This window comes from Atractosteus spatula, chromosome 8 (genome assembly GCF_055471065.1).
Source record: "Atractosteus spatula isolate fAtrSpa1 chromosome 8, fAtrSpa1.hap1, whole genome shotgun sequence".
Lineage (NCBI taxonomy): Eukaryota > Metazoa > Chordata > Actinopteri > Semionotiformes > Lepisosteidae > Atractosteus > Atractosteus spatula.
Genome location: NC_142713.1, coordinates 46,795,579 through 46,815,126, shown reverse-complemented (window position 1 = coordinate 46,815,126; position 19,548 = coordinate 46,795,579). Strand labels below are relative to the sequence as shown.

The 19,548-nt window shown below is 38.1% G+C and overlaps 1 protein-coding gene across 2 annotated transcripts; it reads right to left on the bottom strand.

Moving 5' to 3' along the window:
• Positions 1-4,445: 4,445 nt before the first annotated feature.
• On the bottom strand, positions 4,446-16,773 carry metap2a (methionyl aminopeptidase 2a). Of its 2 annotated transcripts, none has more exons than XM_088923871.1 (11): positions 16,587-16,773; positions 15,392-15,502; positions 14,530-14,592; positions 12,181-12,283; positions 11,936-12,097; positions 11,404-11,585; positions 10,715-10,809; positions 10,398-10,494; positions 9,932-10,035; positions 5,499-5,614; positions 4,446-5,155 (listed from the first exon to the last, which is right to left on the bottom strand). In XM_088923871.1, exons 1-11 carry the CDS (start codon positions 16,747-16,749, stop codon positions 4,903-4,905), a joined length of 1,449 nt encoding a protein of 482 aa, XP_088779997.1. In that variant the 5' UTR covers positions 16,750-16,773; the 3' UTR covers positions 4,446-4,902. The 2 variants fall into 2 exon arrangements, with proteins under 2 accessions (XP_088779997.1, XP_088779996.1); XM_088923870.1 differs by having other exon boundaries at positions 15,392-15,505; positions 16,587-16,770.
• Between the last annotated feature and the right edge of the window lie 2,775 nt (positions 16,774-19,548).

Here is a 19,548-nt window from a genome sequence, read left to right as displayed (position 1 = left end):
CTTACCGACTCACTTGCATCCTTTGTACTGTTCTGTATATTTTTAATACCATAAGTGTATTTTTTTCATTGTTTCAACAAATGTACTATACAGCTGTTGGTGTGGTGTTTCAGTTTTAAAATGGCATGTACATAAGCCCAGTTACATGGTCAAGTGCCCTTAGGAATTGTTTTATTATTAAATAAAATTCAGAGATTCAAAAACAGATCTGAAAGTCTATTACAGTTAACAATGTCACTTAGTTACTTCTAAGTTCAATTGGATCACTTAAGATGTAAGCTTTTAGTAGTATTATTATTAGTATTGCAAATTAAGGAAAATTTCTGAGACTTGAGGAAAGGGCAGTTTACCTTGGACCTCCTTACACAAAGACAAGACTTTTAATCTGTAATATGCAATTATTTACGTTTTTGATGGCTGGTTATTGCTTTATCTCCAGACACAAGTTTCCCAGTTATATTTGTATTGAAAAATTTTAAGGAGCATTTTGCTTTTAGCAAACCGTGCAAAAGTGAGCAGAAAAGCTACAGTATGTGTGACTATGCGAGATTTACTGCTCCAATAAATTATGTACATATGCCAGTTTTGTGAGACTAGCAAAAATCTTTTAAAGGACACTCATTAAAGTGAAATAGTCAAAATAACAGCTTTGTGAGTATTCCTACATTTTGGTGATTCATAATAGTTTGTGAGCTGCACATAAGGTCTCAAAGCTAAAATTCCTTTTTTGTAACTGTTCCATAACATTCTCCTGAACATGTTTCTGTGTATAGTAACAGCTGTTACACCCTGTGTAGATGCAGTTTACTTAGTTTTTGGTTGTAGTTGGAATTCTATTTAATGTCTTTCTTAAGAGTCTTACAAAACCAAAGAATTTCCCACTTTGAGATGACAGATTATTTGATGTCTTCATAGGGTTGCTGTAGGTTGGTGTTGGAAGTAGCGAGATTAATTTTATTACTCTCAATAACCTAGCATTTTCTTTATATACTAACTTCAAATAAAGCAGCTAAATTTGATGCTTTATGTAATTTTTTTAGTCAGTTAATATATCAGACATTCTGTGTTCAGAGCCATACTCCTCTAGTGTAAGCAAACAGTTTTAATAAACCCACATGAAAGAGTTGGATTGTTCAGGTGTGTACCCATCACTGACATGGGCACATTGCAAGCCTAATACTGGAAAGTATTGCAGTGATGGAATTGCACACTGAAGAGTTTCTGTGAATCTTGGATGAACCTTCCTTTTGAGGCTCATGAACAACACTTTTCTAAGCAAATTTAAGAGAAATTGGTTGTCATAATAGTGTGGTTAAGAAGAGGGGTAAGCATGTTTAACAAAAGCAGAAAAATAACCCCTGTTTACACAAGCAAACATTCAGTGCAACCAAAATAATTTTTCAGACTTGACATGATTCTTGTCACTTCCTGTCTTCTTAAAGAAGGGGTTCTCCCAAAATATTTTGTACTCAGAAGACGGAAGTGCAGGTTATCAAAAAGCAAAAACAAAAAAAGATATCCTCTCTACTATATCAAATAAGAAGCTCGGTAAATTAATTAAAAATGCTCAAATGGATTAATGCATACAAAGTACTCGTTTTGATAATCTACACCTATACTTTGTACATCAACCCTTCCACTAGTGGTTACATTTGCTCAGGTGTGACTAGTCTTCATGGTATGCATGCAGAAATGCTATCCTTGTGATATTTCTTGACTTCTGAAATCTAAACAAATCATACATTCACAATTACTTTTATATTTTCCAGTAATTTAAATATTTCTGCAAGTCAATAAAACATGCAGCATACTCAGTTTAAACTTGGCCGAATGTTCACACAGGGTAAAGAGCCCATTCATGTTGACCGTTGTCATACAGGACCACGCCAGTTACTTTTTGTTCAGCCCACTTGTTTTGAAATCGCCAGTTGTGTGTTTTTCACATCTCGGCTTAGAGCTACAAACCCTGTTGCCGCACACGGGAGAGGATGTGTGAGTCAGACCCCTCTGACCAGTCCACTCTCGAGCCACTCGCCTTTTTACACCTCTCAAGCACCACAGCCCCATTCGGGAGGTGCACTACTGGAAGAGAGGAGCGTCCCTCACAGACAGTACTACACTCCTGCAAGCACCCTGGGAAGCTGAAAGGCTCACTTGGCAGTGCATCAGCCAAGATCAATTATTAGATATTGGAATACAGATGTTAAAAAAAACGTTTTGTGTAATCATAAGTACTCCTTTATGCACATAGTTCATGTTCTCAGACCACGTTGATTTACAGAAAACAGCAAGCAGTGAAAAGCCCAGAAATTAAAGGTACAATGCTTTCCGTTTTCATGTCATGCTCACACCTGTGCTGATAAAAGAAACCACATTCATCTGATTGCATCATTACACTTTAGACACGCATTAAAATCACAATTTCTAAACAAAGCACAGATCAAAGCATCATGATAATTTTTTAGTATGAAATGTTAGTATCAGGCATTAATCCAAAATATTCTCATCAGCCTGTGGTTAAACTGCTGTGGGCCACTCCTGTGTAGCTACAAGTCAGCTGGTGAAGGCTCAAAGGCAGCAGTAGTCTCCTGTTGAGCTCAGGTTCTAGCCAAGGCAAGATCTTGACTGTTGACCATGAAGACCTTGCAGTCATGCCATTGTAATCCTAGCACTGTGTGGTCTCCCATTGTCCTACTGGAACATTAATACGTTCGGATTGGCTTGCACAAGAACTGTTGGGTCAAGTACTGTGTGTGACTGAGCAATAAGACAGCACTGAGTCAGTGTACGCCAAAAGTCACTCTTGTGTTATAAGAGATCACCATTGTATTCACCATGATATCGCTAAACATGTTGTCTCCTGTCACATCCATCAAGAGCAAAATTGCATTCATCAGTATATAAAACACTCTATTACTCTTTCAGCTACCAGCTCAGATATTCCCTGGCCTGCAGAGAAGACTACAACGATTCTCAGGTCTCAACTGAATTGCTAAGTGATCTCCGAACATTTAGACCATTTTCACGCAGGACACAGTCCACAGTCCACAGTGATTCAGATCAGATGTACTGGTTTCTTGGAATATCTCATGATGTAGCTGTTACAGTCTAAAAATTATCACAGATTTTGACAATCCCTGGACAATGTTGAGTGTGCCTACTAGGATGTGGCCTCTCCTTCATAGCTATTTCTCTCTGGAAAAGTCTTCTGATTGTTGAAGTAGAACATCTTGTTCTCCAGGCAAATTCACTCACATGGGATCTCATAGTGTTCCTCACTCCAGCAAGGCACAGTTAAATCATTCATTGTTCTTGCTAAACAATGTCTTTTTGAACAGGCATTTATCAACTTAATTTGTGTGATTTTGACAACTCACAGCAAACTTGTCTGCTCCTGATTTTAAAAAGGAAATAATACCTAATTATGCTGCATTTTCATCGTGCAACATCATATTTAAACACCCCCTTATTATCATAACATATGAACAGATTAAATAGAAAATTAAATCAGAAAAAAAGTGAATCTTTTTCTAAGTAGGAACATTTCTATTTGAAATTCCTCCCATTAAATGGATAAGTGAGAAATCAAGAGAAAATTTTAAATGGAAATAATATCATGCATTCAGGATCATGAAAACCTTATCCATGCTGTTCCTACATTACAGTCTCCATGCCGCCACATTAATCTATGAATCAGTAAATGCCACAGGATTGTGAAACTGCGCAAATCCCACTGACAAAGAGGTACTGCAAGCAAGCCAGTCACGTGGGCATTATGTCCCTGCACGCCTGCTCATCCCCGCAAAAAAAGATTAAGGGGAAACGGCAAGGAAATAGACTCAACCATCTGCCATGATACAAAGTGAGTATTTTGGGGGGATACTTAAAATAATTTAATGTGAACAGATGTGACCACTCTAATTCCTTTTACATTAAAAACAAAAATGTGTAGTAGAGTTTTTCATAAAACTGGCAGTGAGCCAGAATATTAAATGTTACTAAAATCCTGTTTCTCTCTACTAAACCCTTATAGGTATTTAACCCTAGGTTTTCTAGTTAAAACCTGGACAAAAAATCAGTAAAGATTCGCACGATGTTTAACCTCAATGGATACTGATATTTTTAATTTCAAATTGACAGTACACCATTTAAGTACCAAGACACCCTGTCTCATACTTCCTCCTCAATGCATCCGTCTCATTTAATTTTTCTTAAAAGTGTATCTTCCCTATCATTAAAAAATATTCTCATTTCTGTCATCAAACATTTTTACAATGACTTCAACTATATAATTACAACTGTGGGCAACTTCGGGGTTTACTGATCAGGTTTACTTTTTATAGCAGTGTATAACAATAGTATCATACTCCAAATTGCATTCTCTGCCAGTGGATGTCTTTGTCATAAAATAAGTGTCATATTGGGGGGAAAAAAACTTGAAAAAATTAATCTGAACAAAAAAAGATTTTTATTTTCATCTAGTTTTACAAAAAGGTTTCTGGGAGTTCAAAACAAATTCCTACAATGGTCACAGGTGTTAGAATTAGCAGTTACTAAGAATTTGGAAGTGTCAGGGAAAATATAAATACTTATACAAGCGGAATGCAAATTCTGCAAAATACTCCCCTCTCCAACTGCAATAAAAGCCAAACTTTACAGCCTTAAGTTATATGTTATTTAACTTCCCATTTGAAAGGAAGCGGCATCATTTATTTTTGTAAATGCAATAAAGCATATTAAAAACCATACTGTCAAATATTCCGCTGTTCAATTCAAACATGGTAAATATGATACAAAGTCGACCCCTCAGACAGACACTGAGCAGCAGATGAATTTGTTTGTGCCGCTTTCTGCAAAAGCAAAGTGAGAAAGAAAGCTTTTCAGGGACAAAAAAAGCTGAACTTAGTAATCATCTCCCCTGCTCACAACTTCCTTGCATGTTGGACGCAATAATATGGTGTGCTCAAACTGTGCTGTGTAACAGCCTTTCATGTCACAGAGAGGAGGGTATGGATCCACTATGCCCAAGTCACAAAGGTTCTTCAGTGCCATGAGGTACTTTGTCTCTCCCAGACGATCCAGCCAGCGGCGGCAGAAAGCCAAAGTGCCAAAGTCCTGATTGATCACATTCAACAAGTGTTTAGCCCTTGGGAGTCTGAAAGGTAAGTCAAACAGATGACGTTTAAAGATTCATTTATAAACATCAACGTACCTTTTATTTTTAAACATTGGTCACCAGTCTAATAAGGCTTGCTTGTGGGATTACACCACAAAAAAAACCTGATGGATTAATGGCAAATTCTATTTTTGCCTTTTGGGTTACAAGGACATGTAATTTACCTTTTAAATTCTAAATGTATTTTAAAACATGGAAAGTCTTCTTTGTACCACAAAACAACTTGTTTTAGATGCTTCAAGCATTTATGACTGTTGTCCTTTAACATCAGGTGCACTTAGAAAAGCTGATAAAAAGCTTCATCTTTTAAAATGAAACAAACCTGATTGGCACATGTCCAACATCAAAGTTCTTCATGTAGTGTGAGCACTCCATGTCATCATGAACAACTCCTTTTCCTGTGCTTCCAAATGTTTCTATAGCATAGACCTCTCCTTCCTGAAAGAATACAATTATCAAACCTCAATACAATCAAATTGCATACAATACAGAAATCAAACCTCCAATACACCCATGCGATTAATGTTAAGTAATTTCTCATGTCGTCTGCTCTTCAACATTCTGACAATCAGAAGGTTTTCCTTTGAGTGAGTAGAATCATAGTGATGTAAAGAATATAACTAGAACTAGGGTTAATTAAACTAAACTTTTGAAAATGCTGCTGATAATCCGTAGAAAAACAAAACAGACCCCTCAGAGCCTAATTTACCTAGACTATTTAGAATCCAACTGTGCAATATTATTTCCCTCATGTCTCAAACATTTTATTTCAGGGTTTCTGGATTTTACTGTTGAGTCAAAGTTACTTAACAAGCCAACCTCAAAGCCAGCATTCTGCAAAGTAAACAGTAAAAACTACAAGCGGACCTGATCAAAGTTTGGAAATCCTCAAAGGTATATACAAACACTTCTTGGTGGAATTTCCTAAAATCAACAGAACACAAATCCCACTTGTAAGAGTTTGAGTAAAAACTATGTGAAAACACTTTTAAAATAGAGAACGGGAGTTACTTTTTTACACAAAACTGTGGAACAAGCTACCCAGCCATGTTGTCAAAACAGATAGACTGGGTTCTTTCAATAATCAGCCAGATGAAATCCTTGGATCAGGTAGATGCAACCATATAGGCTAGATGAACCGAATGGCCTCCTTTTGCTTGTAACCTTTCTGTATTCTAGAGATAAAGGCCAAACTATTGCTACAATATAGCTTAAATTGAAGGTTTTGAAATCTTACAAAATTTACACACAACTGCAATCAGAGTCATTTGAAGTTACAATAAAGCCTCAACTATGCTATGTTCAACTATAACTATGCTATGGGTACTAGAGGTGTAAAAGCCACAATCCAAATATCAGCCTCCGTGTCAGTAGTGATGTGTTTATGTATTTTCGTAAATAGGAATTTTGCTATGCTAACATAGAAACGATAATACAGAATATTATGCTTGAATAACATTAAATCAGTAAATAAACAGGAATTAAACCAATGGTATCAGTGATGAGCACTGAACTTGCAATGCCTAATTTATAGATGCCAACAAAAAGATTCATTAAGGTTAATCTAAATCTACTTAACTCCACCCACATTTAGCCATTTTCTCTAAGAAAAGAATGGCTCAAAATTGGGTTAGAAGACCTGGACATCTAAAAAATTATAAAGTATTGCATTATGTTAAAAGGTAATATAAAATCTTTGTCAAAGGCTAATAAGACTAATCATGTATACCTGTACCTCTTTTCATGAACTCTTTCCACGAAACACTTTCATACAGCAAAAATCCGTAAAAAGAAAAACCTACTTCCATTATTTCTTATGGGCAAAATTATGATCTGTTCCGGATCCCAAAAATGTCACCCCAACTTTTACTTTTTTCCACTAAAAGTGACAAAAGAAACAATAACTAACATTTATACTATAGGTAGTGTTTTTAGTAATAAGAAAACTGCTTACCTAGCTAGACACCATTAATCATACCACTTCATTTTCTTTTTGTGTAATTACACACTTCCTTTTCTTAACACCTCTGAGGTCCATGATAAATATTCACAAATATTCAAACAAAATGCAAGAGCATACAAAACAGCGAACAACGCATGAAGCAAGATGGGGTGAGCTGTATCGCATGTCTCTCGTTTCACTCTGTAGGCTCTGTGTTAGCTCTCACCCATGCTAGCTAGTGGAAGGTGATGAGGACACTAAATATGAAACAAATTGAAAGACACTGTGAATGACACTGAATGACATTTCGAGGAGGTTTCGAAATTTTTCTTTGCATCGCTTTTCATAGTTTCAAAGTTGGCTTTCATTATTCGAAATACAGGTAACAATTCACGTGCTTCTTAGTATTGTTTTTTCATAAAAAATTAACAATTAGTAAAAAGAGGTAAGGGTATATACAGTGCCTTGCAAAAGTGGTCATGGGTCTGAATAATTCTCTCATTTTACTGAATTACAAATCCTACATTGAAATGTAGTTCTGTTATATTTTTTATTTCTAAGCCCTGAAACTCAAAATTAATTATTTTAATGCAACATTGTTTATGTTAAAAACGACACAATTGCCTTTAAATTCTCGTCTACCTGTGAATCGTTAAAATAACTGCCACATTTTCTGGATAAAAACCCCACAGTTAACGGACAATTATTTAGGTTGTGAATCTGAAGGACAGCTGTAAAAATGAAGACTAAAGAGCATTCCAAAGAAGTTAAAGGTTTACTTTTCATAAAGTAAAACAAGCGCACAAATTACGAAAACGGTACAAAACACTATCCAAGTGTTCGGATATCCAAGTGGGCACTGTTGGTTCAATTATCAGGAAGTGCAAGCTATATCAAACCTCCCAGACACTGCCTAGAAAAGGTCGCCCCTCAAAACTCTGCACAAACAAGGAGACTTGTGAGAGAAGCCACAGAGAGTGGAGTAAAGGTGCAGCAGTCAACCACATCAAGAGCGCTGCGTAACTCTGGCCTGTATGGGAGGGCAGCACAAAAGAAGCCATTACTGAAAAAGAACCACATGAAGGCACATCTGGAGTTTGCCAAAAAGCATGACAGTGACCCAGGGACGGAGTGGTGGCTCTGTGGCTGGAAGGTTGCCGGTTCAAATCCTGCAGCCGGCAGAGGAATCCTACTCCGTTGGGCCCCTGAGCAAGGCCCTTAACCCCAACTGCTCCAGGGGCGCTGTACAATGGCTGACCCTGTGCTCTGACCCCAAGCTTCTCTCTCCCTGTCTGTGTGTCCCATGGAGAGCAAGCTGGGGTATGCAAAAAGACTAATTCCTAATGCAAGAAATTGTATATGGCTAATAAAGTGATCTATCTTATCTCTTATCTAGTTGCGATGTGGGAAAAGATTTTGTGGTCAGATGAGACCAAGATAGAGCTTTTTAGCCAAAATTCAAAGCGGTATGTGTGGCGCAAATCTAACACTGCCCACACTTAAAAAAACACCATACCTACAATGAAGTATGGTGGTGGTATCATCATGCTGTGAGGCTACTTTTCATCAGCAGGGACTGGGCATCTTGCTAAAATAGAAGGAAGAATGGATGGTGCAAAATACAGGTAAATACTGCAAGAGAACCTGTTTCAGTCACTAAAAAACTGAAGCTTGGGAGAAAGTTCATCTTTCAGCAGGACAATGATCCCAAAAACAAGGCCAAAGTAACATTGGAGAGGCTCAAGAACAAAAAGGCGAATGTCCTACAGTGGCCCAGTCAAAGCCCTGATCTCAATCCAATTGAGAATTTGTGGCACTATTTCAAAATTGCGATGAACAACAGTCATCCGACTAACCTGAACAACCTGGAGTAAATCTGTCTGGAAGAATGGGCCAAAATCATTCCTGAACAGTGTGCAAAGCTGGTACATACCTAACCCAAAAGACTTAAAGCTGTTATTGCTGCAAAGGGTGGCTCTACAAAATAGTAAAATGTGGGGATTGAATACTTATGCGAACAGCATATTTCAGTTTTTTTTTATTTTTCTTAAGAATATTTTCTAACATAAAACATTGTCACGTTAAAATAATTAATTTTGTGTTTCAGTGCTTAGAAATAAAAATATGACAGAAAAAAATTTCAATGTAGGATTTGCAATTCAGTAAAATGAGAGAATTGGTCAAGGATCTGAATACTTTTGCAAGGCACTGTATATACAGTAAATTAGTTATTCACTTCTCAAAAACAGTATCACAGGACAGCTTAAAGATGGCACTTATTTCAACTGATAATGGTGAAGGGGGAATGCTGCTTCTAAGTTCCTGAGAATTTCTAAAAAAACAGGCCCTAGACTTCAAGTTTTTGTCAGGTCCTGCCACCTCCAAATTATATGTATGTGTGTGAGCATGCAAGTACGCTCTGCACCACACTCACGTCTCACCCAAGTGTAGTCTACCGTGCACCCCGTATGCTCTGGGATAACCTGTGCTTTTCCCAGTTCTTTACCAGAAGAAGCTGTTTTCCGACAATGGATGGATTCATTTATAAGACAGACACTTTTATCCAAGGTGACCTCCATATGTACCTATTTAAACAGCTGGGCATTTTTATGAAGACACCCAAGTGTATTACATAGCTCAAGGGACATACAACATTGCCCTGCTTTGTACAAAAAACTCACCACCTTCCGGAGCCCTGACCCACTACTCCAGGTCAAACGAATTATCCCGTGTATGCTCTTCTAAGCAGATTCCTCAGATTTGTAAAGATCTAAGAAAAATAATTTTGAAATAGTCTTCCTGGCAGTAACTACCTCCATTCTTGTTGCTTCCCCTCCTTTGACAATGGGGACAGTCTTGCCAGCATGTATCCTGTATTGTCCAATGGAGTGTCCATTTAAATTGCGAATTGGCTTCACTGAAAGACATTATGCAGCATAACCAGTTATGCCAAGAATATGACTCCTTAAAAAACACAGAAGCAATGCATGCATCACAGTGTTTACAGCATAATCCATTCTAAGCTAGAATATGTTCTTACATTCATATATTCCTTAAAAGTAAATGTTTTGTGGCATTTGGAGACTTTGCGAAGGCATTTGGAGAGCAAAGCAAATTAAATTCACCATTACATTAAGTTTTTTTATCCTGATCTCCACAAAGAAGTATCATTCCAGGCAGTTTCAATTCTTATGTCAAGACATAGGGAAACAGTGGATTTTGTTGTACAATACTGTTTTAGTGAGAGAAACACAAAAATACTTGTTACTAGATGTGTACCTTGATAAGTCTTCCCATCGATCTCAACCTCATAGGATTCCATGACTTCTTGTATAGCTTCTCCAACATCACACAGGCGTACATCAATCCCAGCACACTTAATAAAAAAACAAATTGAGAGTTAAGTAGCAACAACTGAACAACTCACTTCAGAAGAATGTCTTTACAAATGACAAGGAACGCTTAACCACATTTTGGTAAATGAGCACTAATAAAGCTGAACTTGTAAGGACTTGATTTTATTTCTGAGTTGTATAGAAACAGCAGCCAAGAATAACCAAGCTCTTTAACGTGAACAGATAGTTTATCACACTCACCTTGATTCCTGTATTAGTGGCATCTTTCACTGCTTCAAGAAGTTTATCGTACTTTGGGTTAAATGTAACAGTAAAAGCACAGTCTATGATACGACCTGCAAAAACAATTCCAATTATAAATACAGTGTTCATAGTACATCACTGTTGGCTTTATGTTTGAAACCTACTTACATTTTCTTCCTTTATAGTTAAGGAGTTACAAAATATCATAAGTTAACTAAAGTACAGAGTTTCCCAAAGCTGTAGCATTAAAATACTTTGCTTAATCCCCACCACCCAAAATTTTTTTTTCTAACATCAAAGGTTTCATTAACCCAATCCCTGTTAAAAACAGATCCCGTACATCCAATCTGCATTTCAAGAAGTAAAGTGGTTAGTCAGAATAATCCTGACTGCCCGAATCAAATATTTACACAACAATTAAATGTTTATATTTTGTATGTATACACTGAAAAACAATTCACAAGAAACATAATATTTTTCTTTTTTGTCATTTAAAATCAAATTTTGCTTATATAAACTCAATTTGCAAAGCAGCAACTTTTGCATTTTCCATGTTCCCACTCGAAACTATGAACCCTGCATGCACACACGGGGAGGGGAGACAAGGAAATGTAGGCAGACTGAATGGGTAAGCACTTTTGAAGTGAAAGGCGATACGTTGTGTGTTATTCCAGCTTCCAACTGACCATTTATGTGCGTTCCGAAGTCTATTTTGCAGACGTCATCATACTGCAGGACTGTGGGGTCTCCAGCATTGGGGGTATAGTGAGCAGCACAGTTATTCAATGAGCAGCCAGTGGGAAAGGCCAGGCCTGCATTCAAACCATTCTCTTTGATCAATTTCCTGGAACAGTCTTCTAGTTTTTCGCTAGAATACAAGTATTGATCATGTTAACAAAGGTATGGCTGGTATGAATCTAATGCAAGAGAAAGGAAACCGAAAGAAAAATTGTGCTAAATTAAAACGCATTACATCTACTGATAAAAATATTAAATATACTGGTCATGATTTTCCTTAGTGGCAAACAATTATGAAGACCCACCTAAGGATAGACCTCAAGAAATACTAAAAGTAATTTATGTAAAAAGGATGTCACTAAGCATTAACGCATCTTTTTTCAAGCTAATGCTGCATCATTTATCCTTGAAATTGCCATGACCTAACATAACACACTGTGTAAGAGAAATAAAATAATAAGGGAGAAAAACATGGCTCACCAGATTTCAATCATAGTCATGCCAGGTTTGATCCAGCTCATAACATACTTTCTGACTTGTCTATGAGCCTCTGCTGCCTGTCTGAAGTCGTTCCAGATCTCTTCACTGGCCTTATCCAACACTCTCTTCTCTTCATTAGTCATGCGCCAGGCAGCACTCCGACTGCAGCAGAGATCACAAGTACAGTGTAAATGCTGGTTCTATTGACCTTCACCAAAAAAGCCCATCACATGAACATTATTTACCCATCTTGCGTCGTTGGATATTCACATTCTTGTCCCTTTGGAAAGACTCCACTGGGATAGAGCTCACAGATCGGAATTGAAGGTGGATCAGTCTGCATCTTGGCTGCAAGGAGAAAAAGACGCTGCACTCATTTCTGTACACTCACGGGACTGCTTAAATTGACCACATCTGGCCTTTTCGCACATCTACCTACATAACACTGAAATCCACATTGCTATTCACTAGTCATACACCACTCGTAACGTGGTAAAATTTGGAAAAAATCCAATTTGATATTTTCTTAGTTTTCAATTTCTGAAACTTAATGGAACTTAAAATGACTAAAAAGAGGATACACAAATACCACTAGTGTTAAGAAAAAGGCCCATCCATAGGAAATTTTGTTTATAACTGAAATAAATGAACCCGTTTTTACTAGATCCCTACCCTCTGTACCTGTATACATGTGTACTTATGTAAAGTCACGCTTTATTTTTATTGACTGAACCCAATGGCCTGATGAGGGTTCTCAATACTCTCAATATTATTTCCAAATTATTCCCTTAGAAGGGTCTAAAATTGTCAGGTATCTCTGCCCTTGCAGATTTCAGTCCATGGAAAGCTCATCTCTTTCTTTACAGTAACTGTTGTTTTGATTCCACAGTATCATCATCCTTGTAACCGGGAAGATGAGCTTCACATGCTGTCACGTTTAATTGCGGCAACCCTGACTCATGATTGCACGCATTTGTGGAATTATAAGGGTGCTGCTGTATGAAAAACTGTTCCCTCATGTAATCTGTAGACCATGACACCTTTAAAAAACATGCACACACTTTTAAAAGGATTAATGTTACAGTCACAGTAATTTGGGGTGCAGGTTTTGTACTGAAGGGAAAAATCCTACTGTTTAGAAGGTATAATACCTATAAATCAATTACCAGGTATATTACCCATTTAGAAGTTCATTTGGTCTGATTTTGCAAGTTATATAAATATTCAAATCGGTTCACTACAGCAACCTTGTCAAATGTGCAAAAAACAAAATGAAAATGCACTTAATACATTTAACAAATCTGTTACTTTTTTGATTTGGTGTTGAGAATTCTTATGTTCCTTTATGCCTCCAACATGATCATTGGTTTTAACAGCCAGGCTGGGACATGTTTGTGTAGCTTCAATTCAAGCTACTGAATCACAGCCAAGGGTTACTCAGCTGAATAGGAAAAGCCATGGATATATTATATAGCAAGCTTAATAATGCTTTAAAATTATTATATTATCAAGTATGCATGGGTATCCAGATTTCCCTACAAGAGCTTCATATTCTTTTAAATTACTGTTAAGATTAGATAAAGAATTAGACAAGAATAAGCTGGGAAGAGAATATGTAGGTGTGGCATTCATATGCAGAGTAAGTTCCATACAAATAACACTTTCTTCAACACATTTAACTACAAATTTAAGGACTGGAATCATGACTAGACAATCAGACACAAGCAGCGTCTTCAAACCATCCTGTATATATAATGTTTAATCAAAAATGCACAGAACTGTAAAATACAAAATCATACTTGATTCTGTAGCTGCTAAAACATTAAATGACATTTCATCATCTCATTGTCATGCATACCATAATCTGACCTGGTATCTAAAAATACTGCATGGTGCCAGACGTAACTCAGTCCATGCATCTCCGCTGCTATAAATTCCCTTTTAAAATTTGAGCTCCTGCCAATATACAACATATAAAAAGACTTATCCCAGTTTTTGAAGCACACTGAGAGTATATGAATTCCCCTGCCAGCAACAGAAAACGAATACATCACAAATTATCCACCAACAGTACTGGTACTCATTTGTGCCAGCTGGACTGAAGCAGTTGGGGTAAAGTACTTTGCTCAAAGGTAAAACTCAGAGTGTTGAACCGACGATCTTCTCGTTATGAGACCAGAACCCTGACTACCATTTGATGCCGACACCTTATATATAAAACACAGTTGTCAGAAAGTCATTACTGGTGGGGATGGTAAGTTGACAGATTCTTAAACGGCAATTTCATCAAAACAGTTTCAAGCAGGAGATATGCTGAGGACACTAAACCTGTATCTCACACAATACCAAAAACGCACTATGAGGTTCATAACAATACAAGTAAAAAATGTGCATGACATCAATCGAAGTCTAAGCAAATGTAATTTTCTATTAGGTTTCCTATCATCTCACATTTTTCCCCCAAAATTAAATTTGACAGAACCTGGGAGCATTTTATTTGTCATTGAAGTAATGCTTAATTTATGATCTTAACCATCATCATCATCATTATAAACTTGCAGAAAATGTATTAATGGAACAGGATCAAAACTTACGTCCTTTCTTCTTTTTCTTCTTCTTTTTCTTCTTTCCTGCAGAGTTTTCCCCTTCCTCTCCATCTGTGTAAACACCCATAGCTTTTATTCCAATGTCGCTTGTAGGAATCAAGCTTAGTAGCATTTTGTCACGAGAAACTCCTAACTCCTGTTTGTGACCGGTCGGTATTTTTTCATTTAAAATCGACAATATTTTGTTACACACCACTCAGTTGTGAATTGCAAAATATGTTTCACGTCTCAGCAAAGAGCCATGGTGTCTGTACTCACCCAGGCAGACAGAAGAAAAAAAGACTACTCAGACTCTCCCACTCCTTGAGCCATTACTCTTTTGACACTTTATTGGCTACATAACAACGTTCAGGAGTCTCAGTATCACAGACCAGTACATCCCTCACTAGCACTGCCAGACCGCAGGCACCAGGCACTCACAGCCAGTAAATGACATGACCCAGACTCGAACCCCTGACATCTGCTGTTTGCTGCTGATTTAACCATTGCCTGAAGCACACGTAGCATGTTTTGTCAATGTTTCAAAACGCTTGTTTCATTGCAATCAAGATTTTAGCCAGCCTCAAACCTTCTAGAGTAACATTCAGCAGGACCTGTGAGCCCGACTGTAATGGTACACAATGCCAAGCAACAGAACAAAACAGGGTCCCACAAAAATGTGTTAAGTGTGACTGGCACCATTGTGGTGAAAAAAATCAGGTTGAAGGTTGAAAACCAACATTGAAACCTGCCAGCGCTATGTTATGGACTGTCAAACTTAGAATTCTCTTAAAGAGCGGCTTTATCCAGTTTGATTTGTTACAACAGAGTTTTTTAGAAAATCAGACTAATGCTGTATTTAATCACTTGCCTTCCTCTCCATCGTCATCCTTGTCTCTGTCTTCAACAGCCTGCTTCTCCAGCTGTTTCGTCATGTCGTCCACTCCTTCGGCGTTCCCATCTGCCTCCGGCTCGTTAGCTGCTGCTTAATTGCAGGTATTAAAAAAAACAAAAGGTCATAGAACAATCTATATCTAGGTCATGCCTCATCTTATTACTTAAATAACTTTGTTTCCAAGCACGCTGTAACCTCTCCCCTCAACTGTCCAAATTCGCTATATATACAGTCTATGACAGTGGTACACCATAGTTTTTGACAGAAAACAGATTTAAAAACGTTATGATTTTAAATTTGCAGCAGTCGCCAAACTCCTGATAGGCCTGCCTTTCATACACACATTTCTGTCTTATTTATGGTCACTTGCTTTGTTATGCACCTTAGGGCAGCCTTGTTGTGAAAGGTGCTTTATAAAAATAAACTGAATTGAATGTCTTAAGGCATACATTTGAATGGGTCTTCAATGTGAAAAACTGGGATGCGAGTCTGAACCTCATAAGGATGGGCTTTAAGCAAGTGACCAAAAGTATACTCAAATTCTCAGCCTCCAAATACTGATCTGTATCTAGGTGGCATATAATTCACTACTATATTATTAACAAATATTCACGCACACATTTTCACACCACAACACTTAAAATAGGCCGGTTGGAGTTAAAATTCCAACACCTAAATGTTAAATCTTTTTTTTTTTGCTGCCTTATATTAAATATAGTCAACCATTGCTGGATTTTGTGAAGAACTTTTGTAAATATAAATATCACAATCTGTACACCGGCCAGAACCGAACAGCCAGCGCTTCAGTCCTGCGGAAACGAGGGGAAGGTTTAATTTAACTCTTCTGAAAAGCTCCACGTTACCGCAAATCGTCGTATTATGCATCTTTTCGACCGAAACGGTGCTGTGCTCTTACGTAAGTTAACATTCCTCAACATACTGTGAGAAGTGAAACATGAAAAACATGACTTTTGTTTTTATCGCGGTTTCATCATTTAAAAAAATTGTACTTGCATTTTTAAAATCCCAAATTTTGAGGTCAGTGACAACAGTCTTAAGTTAACATAAAGAAAGAAAAGTCTCCGATGGTGCTAAAAGGCGTTTCTCATGTGGCCTGTCTCGACAGCAAGACGGGTATCATGGCCTAACACATTAACACACTCTCTCTCACCGGCAGCTGGCGACTTGTTTTTCTTCTTCTTCTTTTTCTTCTTCTTGGCTGTCTCCTCGGAAGCATCAGCCTCCTCCTTGTCTTCGAGTTCCACCTCTCCGTTTAGGTGTTTCTCCTGTTCGGATTTCTCCTCTTGCTCTTGCTGCCGAACCACATCCGCCATGATTGGAAACACGGGGGGGAAAGAGGAAGCGCAGGGGCTGCTGGGAGGTTGTGCAGCCCAGGTCGCAATGTGCTGATTACAGTATAACGAGCAGTGAGCAGTTCACCCCAGTAGAGAACCAGTTGAAAGCCGAAAGAGAGATTAGTATCCCAGATTAGATTTTAAAACCGTAATTTTTACCAAGATTTACTTAAAGGAAGATTCTTTCAAGTCTTTTCCCAGGACATAAGACCACCATAAATTGGACACAAAACACCAATATTGAGCCAGGCAGTGTCACGAAATTTTCATCTGACGTTTCTAGAGATAATAATAATAATAAACTTTATTTTATATAGCGCCTTTAAAGGTGGCTTCTCAAAGCAGTTTACAGAATGACAACAACAATAAATAAAAAGAATACACGAGATGAAACACAATTACAATATACAGAGGAGACTGTGGATGGTGGTACTAGGAAAAGCAGAGGGGTGAAGAATGGAACCAGTTAAGTAAAGGCTCTTATAAAGAAGAAGGTTTTGAGTCTGGATTTGAAGGAGTTTAGAGAAGGTGACTCTCTGATATCCTTGGGCAGATAGTTCCAGAGCTTGGGGGCATAACGGGAGAAGGCCCTATCACCATACAATGTAGACAGGCTTGGGGGACAGTTAGGAGACCAGAATTAGAAGAGCAAAGGTTGCGAGGTGGGGAGTAGGGCAATAATAGTGCAGACAAGTACTGAGGTGCCAAGGTGCCAAGCCATGCAGAGCCTTATAAGTGAGCATGAGGATTTTAAAGTCTACAGGGAATTTGACAGGAAGCCAGTGCAGGAACAACAGGATAGGAGTAATGTGATCACTTGCACTAGACCTGGTCAGGATTCTGGCTGCTGAATTTTGGACATACTGCAGTATGTTCAATGTAGATTTAGATACCCCAGCAAGTAGAACATTACAGTAGTCAATTCGAGAGAACACACATATGTTGATCAGCTTTTCAGCCACAGTTAGTGATAACATAGGATGTAGTCTAGCGATACCTCTGAGGTGAAAAAAAGATGTTTTGACAATATGCTGCACATGTGGGTCAAATGTTAAGCCAGAACCGAATATCACCCCAAGGTTTTTCAATTTAGACTGAAGCTCAAGTACAGAACCATCTACAGATAGGGTTACAGGATTGGCTTTACGAAGTTGATGGGGGGTGCCAATAAGTATGACTTCAGTCTTGTCACAGTTAAGATGAAGGAAAGTTTGAGTCGTCCAATTTGTCAGACAATCCAAATGTCAGAGATGCAATTAGATAAAATAGAGACAGCCACATCAGTGTCAGGTTTGGTATGGATGTATATTTGAGTATCATCAGCATAGAAATGATAGCTGAGGCCATGTGATCTTAAAAGCTGACCAAGTGGAAACATGTAAATGCTGAAGAGCAAGGGGCCCCTTATTGAGCCCTGAGGAACACCAGACTTAACAGGACCAATTTCAGACCTATACCCATTAAGAGAGACAAAGTGACAGCAATCAGTGAGGTAAGATTTGAACCATTTGAGAGCAGTGTCAGAAACTCCAAACAAAGTTGTCTCAAGACAAAAAAGTAAGATGTCACGGTCAACAGTGTCAAAAGCAGCAGTGAGATCAAGGAGGATGAGTATAGAAAGAGAACCAGAATCAGAAGCTATTAGAAGATCGTTAGTGACTTTGACCAGGGCAGTTTCTGTGCTGTGAAGTTGACAGAAGCCAGATTGGAGGGGTTCTGAAAGGTTATTTGCCATGAGGTGATTATATAACTGAAATGTGACAGCACGTTCTAGAATTTTTGCAAGAAAGGGTAAGTTGGAGATGGGGCAAAAAGTGTTAAGATTGTCGAGAGCCATGTTAGGCTTTTTTGGCACGGGGGCAACGGCTGCAGTTTTGAGGACCGTTGGTACAACACCAGTGCTCAAGGATTCATTTATAATATTGAGGCCAATGGGACAGAGAAAAGAGAAACAGGACTGAAATAAAGTGGTGGGAATGGGATCTAAAATAGATGTGCTGGGTTTCATGTGTGTAACTAGTTTATTAAGGGATGCTGAGTCAAGAAGAGAGACAGTTGTCAAAGTGAAGAAACATACATGCATATTCACTTGCTGCATTGACATAATCTGCACAAGGAACAGTAGTCATAAGGCCAATTACCCCTGCCATCATGTAAACCAGCAGGTCTAATTGGTCCCTATTACCATCATTTTCCATTTTACTTACAAGGAATTACATCAGAAACTACAGTACATCCAGAACTGTGCTGCTTGAGTGCTGACATGATCAGAAAAATCTGAACATGTTTCTCCTGTGCTGAAAGACTTGCACTGGCTACTGACTTCTTACAGGATAGACTTTAAAGTTCTCTTGATGAATTACCAGGCGCTACTGGTCTGTCTCCCATGTACCTTCAAGAGTTACTATCCCCACATGTCCCACTTTGCTCACTTCAGGAAGCTAGCTCTAGGCTCCTCAGCGCACGAGAGGGGGTGTAGCCTTTTCAGCAGTAGCCTCCAGTAGCTGGAAAACACATCCTGGCCATATATAACGGCACCCTCTGTGTTTAAATCCCACCTCAAGACTTTGTTGTTCTCTTTTGCCTTCAATTCCTAAGAAAATGCTCCCTTTAATTTTATCATTTTTATATATATTTTGCTTCTGCAAATTTTTATATATCATTCATGTAAAGTGCCTTTAGAATGCTTTGATTGAAATAGGCTTTATGATAATAAAATTGATTGATTGGTTGGTGGGGTACCAGCACATTCTTGCAAACAGCTCAATGAGTGGCTAA

Coding starts and splice junctions, on each gene's coding strand:
- metap2a (XM_088923870.1), bottom strand. CDS start 16,749: ATGGCGGATGTGGTTCGGCAGCAAGAGCAAGAGGAGAAATCCGAACAG. Junction 12,284..14,529: donor GAAGAAAAAGAAGAAAGGAC/GTAAGTTTTGAT, acceptor TTCTCCTTGCAG/CCAAGATGCAGACTGATCCA. Junction 10,810..11,403: donor CTTCGGAACGCACATAAATG/GTCAGTTGGAAG, acceptor TTGTTTTTGCAG/GTCGTATCATAGACTGTGCT.